We start from the raw sequence: 21635 nt of genomic DNA, 5'->3' as shown, positions 1-21635 counted from the left end.
CAGCCAGCACACACACACACACACACACACACACACACACACACACACTCACACTCACACACACACACACACACACACACACACACACACACACACACTCACACACACACACACACACGCTGCTCTCTCTCCTCAGAGGGCAGAGCTCTGATCAGACTGAAGGAGCCTCCTCTCTGTCCGTGTTTCCACTGTGGCTTTGTGAGCGAGTGTGTGTGTGTGTGTCTGTGTGTGTGTGTTGGAGGGGAGTGTTCAGGAGTATGAGTCAGCACACACACACACACACACACACACACACATAGGTCATTGTGTTTCCATGGAGACAGCGGAGCTGGTCAGTGTTTAGCAGGAAGGACGCAGCAGGACTGTTAATGTGGAGCCGAGGGGGGCGGGGCCACACAGGGGAGGGGCGGGGCCAGGACAGTGGAGGAGAGCAGAAAACACCAGGGGGGCGGGGCTGACCTCTGACCTCTGACTGGCTGAGAGTTTGCTCTCCTGTAGTCCAACTCATTTACTGTGGCATTTTTGTTTCCAAGAAAATCAAATCAAATCAAATCAAATCAAATCAAATAAAATAAAATAAAATAAAATAAAATAAAATAAAATAAAATAAAATAAATTAAATGTTAAAAAGTTCAAAGTGATGTTTCTGTTCCTGATGGAGCCTCATTCAACACCTGCTTGTTACCTTTCCCCTCCTGCTGGGGGCTGGAAACAGTCCAGTGTGTGTGTGTGTGTGTGTGTGTGTGTGTGTGTGTGTGTGTGTGTGTGTGTGTGTGTGTGTGTGTGAGTGTGTGTGTGTGTGTGGTAAGCAGCTGTACATGCAGTGTAAACAGAAACTTTTCACAAACATTTGAACAACAGAAATGTGAGTCGATCATTTTCGTCAGTCAGTTCTAATTTCCCTGTAATTTAATTTTATTTGTTGTTGTCTGGATTTAGTTTTTATTTTTTTGTGAATAATTTCTTGCTAATTTCTGGGTCACTTCTTACTAATTTGATCATCACATTTTCCCATGTTTTTGATGTTATTAAATTTATAAATATAATTTTGTATATAATTTACATACATACATTTTAAAAAATTCTTTAAAATATTTTTGCTATTTTTTTTTATTTTATTTTGTTTTGTTTTATTTTATTTTATTGATTTTTTTTTGTCCTAATAAACTGAGCTGTTCCCTGTCAGCTGTGTTTCACCAACACATTCTGATCACTGCAACAAACAGTCACTCTCATCTCATCCAACCACACACACTTAACCCCCCCCCCCCCCCCCCCCCCCACACACACACACACATTGCAAATATTTTTACCCAAACATGCACTCACACACCTGCACCATCTGTCTGTTATTACTGAGATGTTTTTTGTCCCCCTCGTCCTTAATGTTGTAGTTCCTGTCTTTTCCTTATTCCTTGTTAATTCTGTCTTTGTAATAAGAATAACAATAAGAATGAGATAATTATATTTTCCAGTGAGTCCCTAGGTGAGCTGTTTTGGCCCAGTGGTCTCGGCGGCAGCAGCAGGACGTGAGAGGCAGACAGGTGGATGGACATGGAGATGAAACCTTCCCCTCTGAGCAGCCAAACCTCCCAGCACCCAGTGAAGGCACACAGAGCGTGACGGCAACATTTAACAACAACATGTTTATTGAAATAAAGTCGACTTGAGCCGTAAATTATAATAATAATAAAAATAAACAAAACTGTACATTTTAGCCCAGAGTACAAGATGGAAAACAGAGGAGTGAGTGTGGAGGCTGCCTGCAGGCTAAACATTAACCTGCACATATCAGCAGTCCTCAAGCAAACACAGTCTCAATACTCAGGTGTGTGTGTGTGTGTGTGTGTGTGTGTGTGTGTGTCTTTGGTACATGATGACATATTTGGATGGTACACACTGTGTTACTAAGCATGACAAGTGTGATTCAGTTATGCAGAAACAGTGAAATGCCCTCGTTAGCACACACACACACACAGTAATGCTGAACACAACAGAACAGCTGACGGAGGGACGGGAACAGACAGTCATTCACTTCCTCTGTGTGCGTATGTATGTGTGTGTGTGTGTGTGTGTGTGTGTGTGTGTGTACGGCTCGCACGCCGTTGTCGCTGCGCTCCTGATTGTCTCGTAAAAAACGTGCGGCTGGTTTTTTTCCTCCCGGCTTCCCAGAGCCACCAGTCCGTAAGTCAGACATGAAGCCAAACCAGCAGAAACTGGCATGAGAATGAAAGCTCGTTATGATCACGCAAGTTAATGACCCCTCTTGCATGTACATTAAATACAGCAAGGCACTCTGGGTAAAGGCAAAGGGGGCCGCCTGGAATTACCTGCCATTAATCTGTGCAAAGAAGTTCGCCCTGGCAATTGAACACGGCAAAATTAAAAGTCATATTTCAGGCGAGCTGACGGGAGGCAGAGGTTAAGAAATGGTCCTATTGAAGTTGTACCTTTTCCTTCATGGCTTAGCGGGCTTTGGGCTGTACGCCACCCCCCCCACCCCACCCACCCCTCCCCCACCCGGCACCCCACCCCCTTCTTCACTGCCAGGCTCTGTGACTGAGCTGAAATTACCTTAAATTGGTTTGAACTGGGTGAAAACACTCCAAAGTGCTGCTCAGTCAGTCTAGTTCCTGGCCAAAGAAAGCCAAGAAACACACACACACACAAAAAGGGGAAAAAAAAACAACCTCAGGAATTCACAGTCAGTCTTTGTCACACTTCAACAGGCTGATCCTGCCATAAAGAGCAGCTTTAAAACCCAGTCAGCTCTGCACAACACATTCAGACTTAATGAGCATGTCAGTGTGAACCTGCACGCCTACACACAGCATCTGAATCAAAAACACCAACAAAAAAATATATATATATATAAAGAAAACTCATAACCTCCTTCATTTGATGTGAAAAAATTTAAACATGAATTAACTTAACCCTTTGAAACTGCTCTCATTTTCATTCTGAAAGTTTTAGTTCACCAAAATTAAATTTGTTTCTTATGCTTGTTTGTATTTTTTTTTTTTTTTACTTTGTTGTGTTTAAATTTTCAGGTCTTTTTCTTGTAATTTGTTACTAATTTCTTGCTTTTTTTTTATCATTTCTCTCGAATTGAGTTCATTTCCTTTTTCCCACATTTTTGAAGGAAATCATGTGAATTTGATGAGCATTTCATAAGCATTTACAAACAAAAAATCTGATGTTTTTGCTAATTTGTTTTCTTGTACTTTTTGGCTAATATTTTACAGTTTTTTGCAAATTTTTTAATTTTTTTTTTTAAAGAAATCAAGTGAAATTGCTCAGATTTCAAAGGGTTAAAAAGAGAAAAAAACATGAACCTTCTTGTGAATCTGTGGCGAGTGAGTCCATCGAAGAGGTGAAAACCAACACAAAAGTAAAAAAATAAAATAAAGTCTGTGAACAGAACCAAACCAAAAGCAAAAGGTGAGAGGCGTTTGGAGGTGGTGCTGTGCAGCTTTGGTAGCAGGATGATGAGTCAGTCCGGCGGCGCTACCACACCCGGTTGGTCCACGTGATGTTCCTGCCGTACCCTGCCGTGTTTACTAAGTAGTCTCCTACCTGTTTGTTGCTGTATTTGGGCGGGTTGGCCTTGTAGCTGTAATCCGAATATTGGTCGGAGCCCGTCGAGTTGTTGTCGCCCGTTCCCACGAAGGTGTTGGTGGCGGGCAGATCCTGAACGGCCTGGTGCTTCTTGGAGGCGGAGGGCGACTGCGGCTGCAGCTGGATGGAGGGCAGGGGCGAGTTGGAGCGGTAGTGCCGGCCCAGATCGGGGCTTCCCGGCGGGTAGTTCAGGGGCAGGTGAATTCTGGGACTGTCGTTGACGTTGTCATTGATGAGGTTGAACTTGAGGCCCTTCTGCAGGCTGGCCTCCTCGTCCTCCTCCAGCGGCTTGGTCGGTTTGGGAGCTTTGCCCTTCTTGCTCTTTTTGCCCTTGCCGTTTTTGGGCCCCTGCTTGGGCGCGTACAGATCCTTGCTCTCCTTCTTGCCAGCCTGGTAGCCGCTCTTGGTGTCTTTCTGCAGCCGGTGTCTGATGACCACCACCGCCACAATGACCAGGATAACGCCGGCGATGCCCGCCAGGCTGCCGTACAGGATGTTGCTGCGCTGGGCAAGAGCGTAATTGGGGTCGCCGGCGATGTCCCTGTCCAACGGCGTGTAAAGGCTGTGGCCCACCAGCGACTCGATGAGGGTGATGTTGCCGATCGTGTCGTTGACGAAGATGTGGACCAGGGCGGTGGTGTGGCGAGGGGGTTTGCCCTTATCACTGACCCGCACCACCAAGCGGTGCAGGCCGTTGTGCTTGCGGGTGAACTCCTGCGCCAGCGTGATCTCGCCACTGTTGGGTGAGATGTGGAACAGGCCGTACGGGTTTCCACCGGTAATGCTGTACACCAGCTCGGCGTTGGGCCCTGAGTCAATGTCCTCCGCCTCCACCATCTCCACCCGGGTGTCGGGTGCGGTGACGGGCGTCAGGTACTTGTAGGTGGAGTTGGACGGCTTGGTAACATAAGGGGCGTTGTCGTTCTCATCCAGGACGTTGATGGTCACACCCACGTAGGAGGACCGCGGCGGGTCGCCAGCATCCACGGCCTTCAGGCGAAAGGTGTAGGTGCTTTCCTTCTCACGGTCAAAGGAGATGCTGGACAGGATCGTCCCCGTGCCGTTCTGGATAACAAATTTGCCGTTGTCTGGTTCCACGTACAGCCTCACCCTGGCATTCTCGCCTTGATCGGCGTCTGTGACAGTCACCACGCCGACGGGGTTGAGCGGAGGCATGTTCTCGATGACAGAGAAGCTGTAGCCACTTAGCATGAACTTGGGGTCATTGTCGTTGCGGTCCAGCACGTTGACCACCACCGTGGCCGTCCCGGTCTTGCTGGGGACGCCCTTGTCTGCCGCTGCCACGTGGAACTGGTAGCGCTCTGTGTCTTCACGATCCAGCAGGTTCTTCACGCGAACCTCGCCCGTGTTGGCGTCAATCTCGAAAAGCTTGGAGGCCGACAGCTCGATGATGCTGTAGGCCAGCTCTGCATTGGTGCCGCTGTCGGCGTCGCTTGCCACCACATCGAGCACCTTGTCACCTGGCTGGTTGCCCTCCGCGAAGTCCACCTCCAACATCGCCGGAGAAAAGTTTGGCGTGTTGTCGTTCATGTCAGTGACCTGGACTCTGAGCGAGTTGGTGCTGGACAGTGCCGGGTTCCCAGAATCCACGGCGACAATCTCAATCTTGTACTCCTTGACACGCTCATAGTCCAGCAGGGTGGTTGTCTGCAGGAAGTACTTCCTCTTCCGGTCGTTGGCCGACTCACTTGCGGGTCGGAGCTGGAACGGGACGTCACCAGCGACCACACATGTCACCACCGCATTCTCCCCCTCGTCACGGTCTGACACCTGGACCAGAGCCACCGGCGTGCCGATAGGCATGTCCTCAGAGATGTTGGCCATGCCGTCCTGGTGCGTCACCAAGCCGATGCCGCGGATCTCGATGGCGGGCGCGTTGTCGTTCTGGTCCTTGACATTGATGGTCACCACGACCTTGGAGCTCTTGGAGTTGGGCCCGCGATCCTTGGCAACCACGAAGAACTTGAGGAAGTTCTCCTCCTCGCGGTCCACCAGGCCCTTGACATAAATGATGCCGGTGGAGCGGTCGATGCGGAGGAGCCTCTGGACGGTCTCCGACGCCTGGTGGAGGCTGTAGTCGATCTCACCGTTGGTGCCGGTGTCGGCGTCATTGGCCCTGACCTGCAGGGACAAAGAAAGAAATGAATGTTTCCGAAACCAAACTCCGTCTCATGTGTTTGCTTCGTCTGTTTGTCCTATGTGAGTTTTCTTCACATCATTTACCTTTTGTAACATTTGCTGTTTGATTTTAGACATAATTATCTAATTTAATTTGATTATTGTCACACCTGGTTGGAACCTACGGCCCACCTGTCTTCTACACTTTCTCTCTGTTTTACCTGTGGTTACAGTTACGTACTGCACGTCTCAGTAAGGGGCCGTCTGGTAACTTTTCTTTACATTTGAATCAATCAGCTGATCAGAAGCTCGCTGGTCCAGACGACTGACGTCTTACATCACTACTGTCAAACCACTCAGCCCTGTGTGTGTGTGTGTGTGTGTGTGAGTGTGTGAGTGTGTGTGTGTGTGTGTGTGTGTGTTGTGCTGATGGGGAGGTTTGCGCTCAGTGTGAAACATAATAGATGATCAGAGCTAAGTGCCCACACACCCACACAAACATCTAATGATTGTGGAATGGGTCATTGGCGTCTAATGGGCAGATGAGTGAATGTTAATGTTCCTCTCATTATCAGACGGGCCGGGTTCCTCCGGGCCCATTAGCAGACGGACCGACGCTGGCCAGGTTCCAGCTGCGTACACCGAGAACCCGACTAAATGAAAGTAATTAGTTAGGAGGAACTCGTCAACAGACTATAGTTTGTTTTCGGAGGCGCGCTGTTGCTCGTTACGCGGCTCTTGTGGCTTCGCTGAGCGGCTCGCTTTGTTCCACTGAAACATTAAAACAACTCACAGCTGTCCAGAGTTATGAATGAATTAATCTGCTGGTTTATGAAGTGGGGCCCGGGGCCCCCCGCGGTCCCCAGGGGTCTTCCAGGGGGTCATCAGCAAAAAGAGGAAATGTTTAAACGCTGCGTTCAGGCGCCTTTTGAACATTTTGACACAAGAAAACTGTTCCAGCGTCACTGATCAGACCTTTACAAATAACATTTTAGTTTAAACTCATATAGTGTCTTTGTATTTTTTAACAGCTTTTGGTAATTTTCTTGCATTTATTTGTTTTTCAGATTTTTCCATTTTTTGTTTCTTTGTTTGTTTGAAAATTCATTAATCACCTTTTTTCCCAGGTTTAAATGCTGCATTCAGGTGGCTTTCAAAACATTTAACACAACAAAACTGTTCCAGTATCACTGATCAGACCTTTAAATACATCATTTTCATAATTATATAGTTTTGTTTTGTTTTTTTTTTTTACATTTTCTTGAATTTGTTTTTTCTTTTTGTTTTTTTTAAAACTAATTTTCCAGATTTGTTTGTTCTGTCTTGCTTTGTTTTGTTTTTGTCTATTTGCTAACCATCTTTTCTCCATGTTTTTTGACAAAAAATAAAAAAAAAAGAAACACAACTGAATTTACTCAGGTTTCAGGGGATTCATTTTACAATTAACAGTAAAATCGGTGAAAAAAAGGATTAGTGATTATTTTAACCTGACTCTCTGAGCCTTTGTCAGTCTTCCACATTGGTATATAGATGTATTACTTAGTATTTAATACACAAACAAAATATATCTTTTCCTATCAGGGTCCCTGAGGCAGTGACAGTCAAGCTGGGGGTCCAGAACATGAAAAAGTAAATTTAAAAGAGCCTGAATTTCCTACAGATGGCAGTTTCCAGTGGAAACTAAACTAAGCTGCCAGGGGAGCAGGTAACGTGCTGGAGTTTGCATCACAGCTGCATGTCAACTCTCTGCAAAACACTCAGCTGTTTTTAACATCACCGATTAGAGCTGGGACAAACACAGCAGCTCCACCTGTATAATCTAATCTAATCCAGTCTAATCCAGCTGTTGTGTCATAAAGTTTCCTCTCCTGCTGTCTATAATGCTCAGCTTGTCTTGTTGTCACGGTAACAGAGGTGTTCATTCACTTGTTTGGCATTGAGCTCATAGTTAGTGCTGCACTTTACTGACAGCTGTTTCCAATATTCTGTCCCACCTCAGTGTATATAAATAGGGGTGGACAAAAAATCAGAAACCCCTTGAGTCACAGGCAGCTTTATTGTCATGTCAGCTGATTCTCATCATTATCATAAAAACAATAAAACAATGAATAAAACTTAAAATCAAAAACATATTGTTTGTTAAAGCCGTGTAACTGGATAAGGTGTGTGCCTGTGGTCTTCCTGCTGTGTTTTCCTGCAGGTCAGTGAAGTGGCGCCGTATTCTGAACTGTTTTATTACATGCATGTTTACTTTATGACAGAGGTGTTTATGATCATTTGCCTCTTCCTGCTCAGTCATCATATCCACGTTGTTGATGACTGTTTATCAAGAATCTATTGTGTGTGAATATGTGATCAGCAGCTAAACATTAACCAAGGTTCAGCTGCGTTCAGGTGAATCAGAGTGTTTCCGGCAGGTCAAAGATCCCTGCTTCAGACGTGGTGACGCTCGGCTCTGCTTTCTACACGCGTGCAAACTCAAATACTTTAACTGTATTTTTATTTTCAGCTTCTGCCACGATCGCTGTGAGGAACATCTGCTGGTGTCTGGTTTCCAGCAGAACCTGTTGCAGCTCCTGTGCTCAGCGTTGCCATGGCTGCTATCGCCTCACACTTACATAATTAGGATTTTCTAAATTTTTAGGCCATTATTCCTTCAAAGGGAACTGGATGCAGAAGCAGCCGAGCATGACATTAAAAACTCAACCGCTGCAAATTCTCAACATGTTTTCACGGCGGGTTCAAACGTATCATATTCCTTGTTTTTTTTTTTTTTTTTGTCTTTTTTTCCGGGGCTGCTGAAGCCGCGGTGTTAAAGCGCCGAGAGCCGCAGGACGACACGGCGCCCGGACGTTAATGTGCTGCTAAATTATCTGTGAAGACAGATGGTGTGGCGGAGGTGAGGCAGGCCGTGGGATCACAGCGTGTAGTTACACATTAACCCTGATTCAAACTTCACCTTTGAGCCCCGGAGAACCTGCTGCCGCCGCGGCGTCGCCGTCACACGGAGCGGCGAGAGGCTTAGAGGCTCGCCGCTGTGACTTTACACATCCTGACAAACACCTCGGCAGGCGCGGCGTATCATCCCCGACTGAAGCGGGACCAGCCAGCCTTCCAGCGAAGGCATGCATGACTTAATCTGAGTCAGTCATGAGATTATCCACGGGGCTTATTGGTATTATTGCTCTAGATGTGACTCATTCCATTTCAGAAAAGCCGCAGAATTCATTTCACTTAACGCGCATTTGAAGAACAGCGCTCCACAGAGGGAGAGGCGGCGGCTTTCGCGTTTGACTGACATCCCTGACCTGCTTAATTCGTCCAATGAGAGCCGTTTTATTCCTGCCTCCCGTGGAAGATTACAAAGACGAGGGCTCTCGCCTCGCTCTTTGGAAGCGACTCCATCACACCGGCTAATTGTTGACGGGGAGATTAACAGTATTTCTGCCCGCGCTTTGCCCGGACACTTGTCTCAGATTGGCCCTGGAGCGCTGCCAAGCCGGCGGCGGCCTGATCACGGCGGCCTGCGCTCGCTCTCGGCCGCTCCGCTGTTCAATACACAATCCTCAGAAGCTGTCAATAATTCAGCGGTGTTTGCTTGGTAATGTCTGGCGTTTAGAGCCACACAGGGGAGAGAAAATCAATGGGCAGGAGAGATTATAATTTCAGTTTCATGGTTTCTTTAACCTTAACCCCCTTTGTCTTGGCCCGGCGCCCGGACAGAAATGACTGGCCTGATCAGCCCGCGGAGGCGGATCGGACCGGTTTACACCCAGCCGCTCTCTCTCTCTCTCTCTCGCTCGCTCGCCCACTTTCTGATCCTCACCGTGAAGAACAGCAGCTTTTCTTTTTAACATGTGAAGGTACAAACTGGACCGGAAAACCCCTCAGGATTTTCTTTGCTCAGATTCTGTCAGTGATGACATCCAGTTATGATGATGATATTTTACCAAATCGATTCAAACATCATGTTAAAATAATCAATAATCACTGCTACATGTTTCTGTCAGGTGAATCAACCCTTTGACACCTGAGACAGTTCAGGAGGGAAAAGACGATGTGCAGCAAAAAACGTCCCGGAAATGAGCAGGAAATTAGTAACAAATTACAAGAAAATTATTTAAAAAACAAATTAAAAAAAACAAAAACAAATTACAGGAAAACAGTACAACCTGTTTTCAAAGATTAGTAAATAAATAAATAGATAAACAAATAGATAAATAAATAAATAAATGAGAAAAAGCACATAAGCAAACTTTACCTGAACATTAGTAAAATAAATAAATAAATAAAATAACAATAATAATTACATAAAAACAATTAGCAAAAAGGCATTTTAAAAATGACGAGTAAATAATAGTTTTTATTCTGTTATTTGTTTGTCTAAAAAAATGAATGAAATTATTAGATAAAAGGCTTCGCCTGAACTTCATGGTCCCAGCCTGTGTGCGTGTGTGTGTGTGTGTGTGTGCGTGCGTGCGTGTGTGTGTGTGTGTGCGTGTGTGTGTGTGTGTGAGTGCTCACCTGCAGCACAGAGTGTCCCAGCGGGCTGTTCTCCGGCAGCTCCGCCTCGTAGTGGCTCCTCTCGAACTTGGGTGCGTTGTCGTTCTGGTCGGTGACGGTGACGCGCAGCAGGGCGCTGCTCGCCCTCGGCGGCTTCCCGCCGTCCACCACCCGGATGTTCAGGTCGTACGAGTCCTTCACCTCGCGGTCCAGGTTGCCCATGACGACCAGCTGCGGCAGCTTCTCGTCCGTGTCCACGGCGACCTGCAGGGTGAACAGCTGGTCGGCGTCCGGCCCGGCGTTGAGCGAGTACTCGGCCACGCCGTTGGCGCCGGAGTCCTTGTCGCTGGCCATGGGGATGGAGAAGAGCGCGCCGATGTGCGTGTTCTCCGGGATGGACAGCGTGAGGATGGGCGAGGCGAACTGCGGCGTGTTGTCGTTGATGTCCAGCACCTCGATGCGGCCCTCGATGAGCCGCGGGCCCAGGCCCATGCCCTTGATCATGTCGGTGATGGACACCTCGAACTCCAGGAAGCACTTGTCGCCCTCGAACAGGTTGCGGCAGTCCCTCAGCGTCTCGCGGTCGATGGGGATCTCCGTGGTGTAGATGTCGCCGGTCTTGCCGTCCACCCTCAGGTACGGCGAGCCCACCTCCAGCTTGTACAGGTGTCCCGTGTCCGGCAGGCCCTGGTCCGCCGCCAGGCTGCCGATCAGCGTGTTGGGCGGCTGCTCCTCGGGGACCCGGTACAGGATGTCGGAGGGCGCGGCGCCGCAGGAAGCCAGCAGGACCGCCGCCAGGACCAGCACCTCCCGGCTCAGCGCCATGACTCCGCCCGACAGCACCGCTCTGCAAGAGACAACAAACACACCGCATCAGCGTCCGTCACCCGGCCGGCGGCGCTGCCAGAAAACCTTTTAGAGCAAGTGCAGATTTATGTGGAGCGGCTCCACGGCAGATCGTGGGATCCATCTCCCGGACACTAAACTGTCCCGGGAGCTTGTTTGTGGGACCCGGAGGTGACGGGGCCTCGGGCCTCGGCTCAGCTACAGAAACGCCGCACGCCGCCGCCGGCATCCAGCGAGCTGGGAAGCAGGACGGCAGCAGGGGAAAACCTGACAGGTGGATCTCCTGTTCAGTTTGAAACTGAAACCAAAAAAAAAAAAAAAGAAAAAGGGGAAAAAGAAAAAAGAAAAAGCCTCGTTTTTTTTCCTCGCTGATGGAATCTGGACGGTGATTAAAGATTCAGTTTTCCTCACAAATTAACAATAAATCCCTGAAGCTGCTTCACACGTTCATCCCTCCTCTGTTCCTCTCTCTCTCTCTCTCTCTCTCTCTCTCTCTCTCTCTCTCTTTATCGATACGACGACACTTTGAACAAAACATCAGGTATCAGTGAAGTGCACGTGACGCCTTCATGCAATAAATCAGCTGCTGGATTCACCGAGCAATCCATGGGAATATATGTGAGATCAAGATGGAATCACACAGCACATCACTCAGAGTGTGTGTGTGTGTGTGTGTGTGTGTGTGTGTGTGTGTGTCATTAAATCTAAATCCTGACAGTGAGTGCTCTCATCTCCTCCACAGATTATTGGTAGCAGTTTAGCTGCAGAAGCTGGAGTCTGTCTCTGCGTGAGCTTTTCTTTCTGACTCTGTTGTTTCACGGCTCCTCGCTCACAGTCCACCCCTCCACCCCCCTGCCCCCCTGCCCCTCCACCCCTCCTCCGCCCCTCCACCCCTCCGCCCCTCCACCCCTCCGCCCCTCCACCCCTCCACCCCCCCGCCCCTCCACCCCCCCGCTCTGCTTTTAGCCTTTCAGTTTTTATTGAACGGACAAATGTTTGGCAAGTTCAAGTTCCAGTTTATTTAGAGGCCAAATGTGTGTTTGCACAGTCACAGGACTTTAACCCCCCACCACACACACACACACACACACACACACACACACACACACACACACACACACACACACACACACACACACACATACACACACACACACACACAGACAGAGGAAAAAGCAGCCTGGAGGGGGGCGGGACGTCCTGCTCTGACAGGTGGGCCACAGGTGACGGGCAGGTGGGCCTGTCAATCAGAGCCACATCGAGTTACAAAATGTAACTTTTGGACTTTTAATAAAATGATAATAAAGCAGATTAGATTAAGGTCAGAACAGGAAGATGTAATTCAGTTTATTATTTTACACGTCACATTTCTTGTATTTTGTTCATTTGTTTAATTCTAAATTCATCTCTGCATTATTCAGAACAAGAGCCAGAGAAGCACATGTCTCTCTCTCTCTCTCTCTCTCTCTCTCTCTCTCTCTCTCTCTCTCTGTATGTCTATCTTCACACATACAGATCTATGTATAGATATAGAGCTATATAGATCTAATCTCTGCTCCCTGTCTGTCTCTCGGCTGCAGGTCACTCAGGTCAAGCTGCACAGTTTTTCTCACATCCTTGTTTTGGAGAAGAAGTCTTCCAGCACATATACACCCTACACACACACACACACACACACACACACACACACACACACACACACACACACACACTCTCTGCAGCGTGGAGCAGCATGCTGAGCAGGAAGCAGGAAGTCTTGATGTTCTGCTTCACGCACCGAGCGCCCAGCGTACAGGGGCGTGTGTGTGTGTGTGTGTGTGTGTGAGTGTGTGTGTGTGTGTGTGTGTGTGTGTGTGTGTGTGGAGGAGTAGAGCTTTTATTTTCTCAGTCAGTTCGCTCCCCCAGAGAGAGAGAGAGCTGCTGTTGCTGTCCTCCCTGCTGTGACACTCACTCGCTCACACACACACACACACATACACACACACACACACACACACATATAATTACAAGTGTGTGTGTGTGTGTGTGTGTGTGTGAGCGAGTGAGTGTGTGTGTGTATGTGTGATACAGTGTGGAATTTTTCTCACACATTTTCTCCACAGGTGCTAAATACCTGACCCTGTGACCTCTAACCTCTGAAATACCTCACATGTCACCGTGGAAACGGCAAGGAGCACTATTGGCTGACTGTGGTGGTGATGTCATCGGCCCATTCGTCACCACGACGACATGTAAACTGTAAATTCCCGTTTATTAAAATCAAAACGCCGTCATGTGTTCCGCCCGGCGACGCGTGATGTCACCGAGCTGACCTCTCATTGGTTAAAACGTTTAATACACGTCTGCCTGGGGTAAGCCCCGCCCCACATCCTGCTCCTCACAGGAAGTGCCAAAATGACCTTTACTGTTGTTATGGATCCCACTGGAGTTGTGGGCGACAGCAGCGTTCTGGGCCCTGAACTCAGATCAGTTCAGACTTTTAACTTCCTTTAACTTTAGCTTCTATTTATTAATTGTTTTTATGTATGTTTTCTTGTGTTGCTTTTATATTGTTTTAATGCCTTTATGCTGTAAAGCACTTTGAATTGCCTTGTCGCTGAAATGTGCAAAACAAATAAACTTGCCTTGCCTTGCCTTCAGACTGCGGGTTTGTTTGTTTGTTTGTTTGTTTGTTTGTTTGTTTAACCCCATTTAACACACACATTACAGCATCAAGGCTGGGAAGGCTGTGTGTGTGTGTGTGTGTGTGTGTGTGTGTGTGTGTGTGTGTGTGTGGCTCCTCTGGGAGGGTCCTGGGTGAGCGAGGCCTCGTCAGCTCATCCCGTTCCCACACTCTGGAATGTTCTCACCAGGCAGAGTGTGTGTGTGTGTGTGTGTGTGTGTGTGTGTGTGTGTGTGTGTATGTGTGTGTGTGTGTGTGTGTGTGCATGTTTGCATACGGAGACAAACCCGACCAGCGTCTGGAACCAAACTCACCACCACAGCCCTGTTTGTGTACTGTGTGTGTGTGTGTGTGTGTGTGTGTGTGTGTGTATGTGCGCATAACGACAGCATTAGCAAGACACTAGAGGTTTGAAGAAAGTCACATTTCCATGTGAAGCGAGGGCCAGACACACACCTCCATACATTACAATGGTCCACACACACACACACACACACACACACACCACCTGGTGTGTGTGTGTGTGTGTGTGTGTGTGTGTGTGTGTGTGTGTGCTCCTATTGATATTCAGAGTCTCTCCCTGTTACACTAAACAGCGTCACAGTGGAACATCATCCAGCTGATTTAAAAAAAAAAAAAAAACTGTTCTGTTTTAACAGATTGATATAGTAAACACCACACACACACACACACACACACACACCACTAATCATGATGGATTTTAATGTAAATTTATTAGAAAGGCCCCTAGACGTTTGCTGAGTCCAGCTTCACCTCAGAGCTGATCTGGTGTCAGCGAGCAGCCTCAGTCTACTCATATCACACCACTGTAATCTGGATTATATCTGGATTATAGCTTCTGGATGTTTCTCAGGAAAACCTCATCAGTATTTGTTCTCTGACAAAACACAAACACTCCGTTTTACTGTTCAGTTAACTGCCTTACCCATTATCAGCTATTGATTATTGATTATCCTCTGTGTCACTAAACTGGACTCAGAGCTTTGTCATTTGACTGACAGACACTATAACTGCACTAATAATAATAATAATAATAATAATAATAATAATAATAATAATAATAATAATAATAACAACAACAACAACAACAACAACAATAATAATAATAACTACTGTTGTTATTATTGTTGTTTTTAACAGTAATATTTCATTTTTTCTCAAAACAAAATTTACTGATAAATCCTGAAACGTTAAAAAAAATAAAACACTCATGAAAATCAAGACTCCCTGCAATCCACTGTCTGTGTGTGTGTGTGTGTATGGTTGTGTGTGTGGTCTCCATGGTTACAGTGCGTCACAACAGCGGCGTCATTCTGCATTCATAGAGGTTAAGTGTGTGTGTGTGTCAATGTGTAGGAGTGTGTGTGTGTGTGTGTGTGCCAGTTTTAGGTCATCCACAACACACACACAAGTCAAAGGAGGAGCCCCACTGGACACCACAGTGTGTGTGTGTGTGTGTGTGTGTGTGTGTGTGTGTGTATGTGTATGTGTGTGTGTGTGTGTGTGTGTGTGTGTTAGGCTAATCTGGACCAAACAATAGGAGTGAATGGAGTCATTAGAGTAATCCCCTCTGTGCTGTGGGGCTGCGAGACCACCCATCCTGACAACACACACACACACACACACACACACACACACACACACACACACACACACACACACACACACAGATGAACCATCATCCCCATTCAGATGCGGCAGCCAACTGTTGCCGGTGCCCCTCATGACTCTGACTGTGTGTGTGTGTGTGTGTGTGTGTGTGTGTGTGTGTGTGTGTGTGTGTGTGTATGTGTGTGTGGTGTGTGTGTGTGTGTGTTGTCACTGCATCGACCAGGAAACACGACGGGCTGCTGGAGCGCCGTCGTCTTCCCTGTGACATCATCATTTCTGTTTACATCAGGGCATCAGGCTCCGCCCCCTCCTGTCCAACATGTGACTGAACTCTGAAGTAGTTATACTCCATATAGTACTACTACTAAAAGTACTAATACTGCCAGTACCAACTGTACTGCTGTGCAGAGTACAGCCAACACAGTCACAACTGTTACCATGGTTACTGTTATTACTGTTACAGTTACGCTTACTGTTACTGTTACCATGGTTACTGTTATTACCGTTTGTGTTACTCCTGCTGTTACTGTTACCATGGTTACCGATATCACTGTTTGTGTCACCCGTGCCAGAGTCACATGACTTGCACCGGTTCAGGCAGACGTCAGTGAGCTGTACCTGCCGATGGAGCGAACACCTCGAGGAGAAAACACTCAACGGGATAAAACTGAACACCTTCAAGTCCAACTCAGAAAGGCCCTGATCACCAGAGAGTCCAGGACAGAACGCAGATTTCTGTAACGTTTTTGTGAATTTATTTATTTCTTTGAGTTCATTTTGTTTTGGGTTTACCTTCTGCTTTGTGCACGTTTGCACAGTTTTATTCTGCAAAGTTTGAACAGAATATTACTTCAATGACATTCATGTTTATTAGTGATGCTGTTACTGTGTTTTATTTCTCAGAGGTGACATCTCCAGATAAGCCCTCGTGGGTTTCTGCCTCACCCGCGCACGTTATATATATTTTTTTTTAATTCATTAATTTTCTCTGTTTATTAATGTGCAAATAAACTAAACTAAACTAAAGTAACAAAATGTAAAATAATGCAATGTGCTGTGCAATGAAATGTAACATAATGTGATGTAAGGTTTTGTATATAAAATGTAATGTGATATTATGTAACATAACGTGAGGTATCGCATATATAATGCGATGTAATGTGATGTAACAAAATGTAACGTGATGATTTCCGCTCTGAAACCTTTCAAACTGAAGCAGAAACTTTCAGTCTTTTCAGATTCTGTCCCTCCTGCTTCCTCTGTCCCACCCGCCTGGATCAGCTGATCTCATCCTGATGTTTGACATAAAAAACAGCATCACAATCAAAATGTAATCATGAGAGGAACAGAGTGTGATGCTGACTGAGGGCTTCCTCTGGACTTCCACTTTTACTGTTTTTGCATTTATTTCCTTACTGGCTTTTTTCCAGACTGGTTCTCGTCTGTCCTGAGGACCCGGGACCGAGCTCGAAATGATGACACCTGATTTTAATTTTTTTTAGTTTTAGCAGGTCATCCTGGGTAAAAATAAATAAATATATATATATATATATATATATATATATATATATATATATACATATATATATATCAAGTATATATATCAAGTAAAATAAAAATTTAATTTAATTTTAAGAACTGTGTTAAAGCTGTGTGTTTGATGTAGAACCTCCTGACAATCAACAGGGAATCAAACATGCAACCGTTCAGCTACTGGATGCTCTCTCTAATCTGCAGTACACACACACACACACACACTCACACACACACACACACACTCAGAGAATCTCTTAAGGCTAAGAGCTAGTGGTCAAAACTAACAACCTCCATAACTCTGGATCAGAGTTACATCACACACACACAAACAAACAAACACACACACACACACACACACACACACACACTCAGGCTTGACTTCAACTGAGCAGAACATCCCATAATAGCAGATGGGGATTATGTGAGCGGATGGCAGATGGGACGGACTCTGTGCTTATATTAAAAGATCAGGCTTTATCAGGCGTCAGGAGTGCAGCGTAAATCCACTGCAACATATTTATTCCACACGTCACACACACACACACACACACACACACACACACACACACACACACACACACACTCAGAGTACAGCCCTACCTTTTTACATTGAGGATCAGATTAAATGCATCTGCAGGCTGCAGCTGTCCACAGGGAAGCTGCAAAGTGCCTGTGCCTCTGCATTTCACTAAAATAAAGTTGATTTTTCTGCGTGTGGATTTCTGATGTGCAGAGTTTGATACTGAAAGGCTGTTCAAACATGCAGGAATGTGTCTGCAGGGCTCGGCAGGTAAAACACACCTGACTCGCTGGACGTTTCTTTCTGTTTCCGTGTTTCTAAGCTGACATTTACTTCAGAGCAGACGCCTCGGTGGCGGTCGGCGGCATCGAGCTGCTGTTCAGGCTGAAGTGTGACGATGTGGCCTTTAAGGCGCGCCGTAACGTCCCTCTGCTCCCCGCCGTCACACCTGCAGCCAAAATCCCGCCGTGAAACTCCCTAATCCGAAGCGCGGGCCGCTGCTTTTTTCCTCCTGAACGGCGGGGAACCTCCATCACACGCCGACCCGCCTCGACTCCCGGCTCCATTTTAATGACAGCATTAACAACACTGCTCCCTCAGATCTCTCATTTTATGCAGAAAATGTGCAGAACGGACTCCGAACCCTCCTCGTTCCCCCGTCTTTATCCCTTCCTCCCCGGCTAATTCCCCCACAGAGCTGCCGATGACCGTGACGTTTTGTTTTATCTGCTCAAATTGAACGGATATGCCTGCTAATGAAAGCGAGGAGGGAGAGAGGGAGAGAGGGAGAGAGAGAAAGAGAGTAGCAGGAAGCTCCAGCCTGACCTCGCCGCCTCGCCTCGCCGAACGACAGGCCTGCGAGCCGAGCCGCCACAAACCTCCGGAGGAGCGTCTTCCTGTCGCTCTGCTCGTACGAGCGAGCGGCGTGCAGGCTCCGTTTGGACGCCCGACGCAGGGAAACCCCGCGGCCTGAGGCTCAGTAAACTTCATGTTAACACGGAGCCTGTGCCTCTGTTTCCTCCCGACGAGCATCGAAAAACACTGACCTTTTCCAAACTGTTGTTTTTGGGCCTCCGGTAATGGAACTAAATCTCTTTTTGTGAAATAAAGCACTTTCTCATCTCCGTCTCCCTCGGCTCGCCTCTGACTGAGAGACTTAAGAAGCAGCCTGCAGATTTAGTATTTAATCAAAAAGGCAGAGAGAGAGCGAGAGAGTAACTTGTCTGAACGCCCGCAGGAGCGAGGGAAAAAAACGCCACGGGAACGCTTTCCAGTTGTGTAGCTACACACGCCGCCGGGCCGCCGAGTGATATTTAGGTTAAGTCCGATAGCGAGGGGGTGGGGGTGTGGGATGGGGGACATGGGGGGGAAGAGACAGAGAGAGAGAGAGAGAGAGAGAGGGAGGAGTGGAGCGGAGACAACGGAGGAGGAAAGGAGCTCTTTCACGAGAGCATTTTAACAGAAAAAAAGGCAGCAGAGGGGCAGAGGCCTGGGGGGGTCAAAGGTCAGACGGAGAGCTGATTCACCTTCCAGGTTGAAACACAGCTGAGCGCGGCGGCTGAGACTTTCGAAAAACGAGCGCACTCCTCCTCCTCCTCCTCCTCCTCCTCCGCTCCTGCAGGGAGGCAGTTCTTTCTTTCTGTTTTTTTTTAACGCTGTGATACTGGAGCGGCTTCCTGCTATTGTACAATTACTACAGCTCTGTTTTTTTGTTTTTTTTTTTGTCAAGGAGGCTGGATGCATTTTGCATGTAAATACCACCCCCCCCAACACACACACACACACAGACAAATACACACACACTCCTCCCACCCTCTCTCTCTCTCTCATCCTGTAGAACAGGTCTTACGCCCTCTCTCTCTCTCTCTCTGTCTCTCTCTCTCTGTCTGTCTGTCTCTCTGTCTCTCTCTCAGACTGGTAGCGGTGAACTGGTGGGACCGGACTGACTGGATTCCCTGGTAATGACACCCAGCAGACGATACAGTGAGGCCGAAACGCCCGAAAATACACCCAAACACACACACACACACACGTCTGTATTGCAAATGAATGCAATATAATGGGAGTCATGTGTAAAGATGAAAAAATGTACATTAATGTCGTACACCTTTATAATATTGAACTATCTGTATGTGCACAGCAGGCCTTGGGGGCTCTGGCTCCTATAGACATGCAGATATTTAATATATACAGAAAATAAATATTATGGATGCATGTGCACATCTATGTGAATATCAATGTGGATGTATGTGCAGATGCGGACTATGTGGCCGGCTGGCTCCCAGTGCGGCTGCTTTATATGAGCAGCCCAGATGAATGGGCTGTTGTATTGATGCTGCCTCCAGTCCCTGAAGGCAAATTAGCTCCAATATTATAGTGAAGACAAACCCCGCTTATAATGACTGGACTTTACTGCCATTTTATATTCTTCTCCACAGAGCGGGAGTCCCTGAAGAACTGTAAAGCCAAGGCTAACGAAACCCCACTCTCACACTCCTGGAATATACTCCAATAGAGGAGGAAGAGGAGGAGGAGGAAGAGGAGGAGGAGGAGGGGGGCTGGCTGTTGTTGGTGGTGAAGGATCCTGCTGAAAATGTGATGTATAAATAATTTTCAGCGGGGTTAGGAAGCCCGGGTTGACCCACAGGAAGCTGTATTTTATATCTGACAGATATGGAGGTAATGTAGAGGAGGGAGAAGATCAATACAGATCAATAGCACTTATGTCTACTATAGGTAAAATGGCAATCAGAGATCGTTCAGTGAATATTAACACGCACCATCTCTTGGAAGGAGCCTATTTTACCAACAAGTGTTTTCCTTTTTCCTTTTTCTTTCTTTATTTTTTAAAACCAGATCACAAACCGTCACGGAGACGCCTGTGTGCCTTAGAGAATTATTCTCCCGCGATTCTAACTCAGATTTTTTTTCTTCTTCTTTTGCTGTTGAAGCAGCACCTGATCAGGCAAGCGAAATGTAAAAGAAGTGAAAATGTACAATCGCTATTCTCGTGCGTAAAGCGTCTCCTACAGACCAGCGGGCTGACGGGAGCCTCGACGTGAAAATACACACACACATTAATCACATTTTCACTACAATATGTTTAACACACGACTCTTAATAATTACATCTTATATGGACCGGCTCTACAGGGAAAAGCCCTAGCGGAGAAGTTCCTACCTGGCCCGGGTGAGAGCTGCGCGGTTCCCCGGCTCTGAGCGCTCCAGCCCGGCTACAGGCTCCGCTCCCCCTCGCTGCCCAGACGGAGCCGCTCCAGACCTCCGGAAAACCCCGAAATTAAGAATCCACAACGCCGGGAAAACAGCGGAAAACAAATACAACAATCCAGCGGGACTGACAGAAATAATTATTCCTCCAATTCCTCTCAAATTTTCTGTCCGGTCTGGTCGTGACCAGAAAGCTGCGCGTCAAGCCGGCGGTGTCCTCCTCTCTCCGGGGAAACGGCTGCAGAACAGCCGTGGGAGACCCGTCCGGACCGGGGTCACAGCACTCGCAGGGGGGAGGAGGGAGGGGGGTTCCGGGAGGCTGTGTAGGGCTGGGTCTCCGCTACCACCGGGCGGTGTGAACCGACGGCAGCATCCTCCGGTGGCAGGCTGAGGAGGAGGGGGCGGCGGATGAAGCGCCGAAGCGGAGAGAAAACGGTACAAAAAAAAAAAAAAAAAAAAAAAAAAAAAAAAATCACCAGAAAAAGAAAGAGCAGGTCCGGCAGGTCCGGGAGTCAGCAGCGGGCATCCAAGTAGTTTTCCCCGACAGACGGACACCGCTCCTCCGCCACAAACTCTGTCCGCCTCCGGTCCGGCACGGAGCGCGCGGCTGCACCGTGTGTGATGAGAGAGTGGAGTGATTCCAAACGGCTGCGCGCTCCCTCTGCCTCTCTCTCTCTCTCTCTCTCTCTCTCTCTCTCTCTCTCTCTCTCCGTGTGTGTGTGTGTGTGTGTGTGTGTGTGTGTGTGTGTGTGTGTGTGTGTGTGTGTGTGTGTGTGTGTGTGTGAGTACACTATAGCGGGGGGGCGGAGCGAGCGGCCAACCCAACAACTCTGTGTGGATTTCCCAACATTTTTGTCATTTCGCAAAGATATGGCGACTCCTCTGTCATCTGAGGGCAAGCGGCGCCGTGACTCACTTTCATAATGACGCCGAGAACGCGGAGCCACAGGTT

The 21635-nt window shown here is 47.5% G+C and overlaps 1 protein-coding gene across 1 annotated transcript; it reads right to left on the bottom strand.

The window, feature by feature from the left end:
- Positions 1-3070: 3070 nt before the first annotated feature.
- pcdh1b (protocadherin 1b) lies at positions 3071-21365 on the bottom strand. Its single transcript, XM_030061920.1, has 3 exons — positions 20637-21365; positions 10282-11107; positions 3071-5760 (listed from the first exon to the last, which is right to left on the bottom strand). The coding sequence occupies exons 2-3, from the start codon at positions 11083-11085 to the stop codon at positions 3508-3510; spliced, it is 3057 nt and encodes a 1018-aa protein (XP_029917780.1). The 5' UTR covers positions 11086-11107; positions 20637-21365; the 3' UTR covers positions 3071-3507.
- Positions 21366-21635: the final 270 nt, after the last annotated feature.

The sequence above is a fragment of the Myripristis murdjan genome, chromosome 10, assembly GCF_902150065.1.
Source record: "Myripristis murdjan chromosome 10, fMyrMur1.1, whole genome shotgun sequence".
In the NCBI taxonomy this organism is placed as follows: Eukaryota; Metazoa; Chordata; class Actinopteri; order Holocentriformes; family Holocentridae; genus Myripristis; species Myripristis murdjan.
Note: the sequence above shows the minus strand (reverse complement) of the source record. Positions and strands in the feature narration are given on the sequence as shown.

What these genes read in the sequence shown, in the direction of transcription:
- pcdh1b (XM_030061920.1), bottom strand. Translation starts at nt 11,085, where the DNA reads ATGGCGCTGAGCCGGGAGGTGCTGGTCCTGGCGGCGGTCCTGCTGGCT. An exon ending in TGGGACACTCTGTGCTGCAG is followed by an intron (nt 5,761 to 10,281) that starts GTGAGCACTCAC and finishes TTGTCCCTGCAG; the next exon opens with GTCAGGGCCAATGACGCCGA.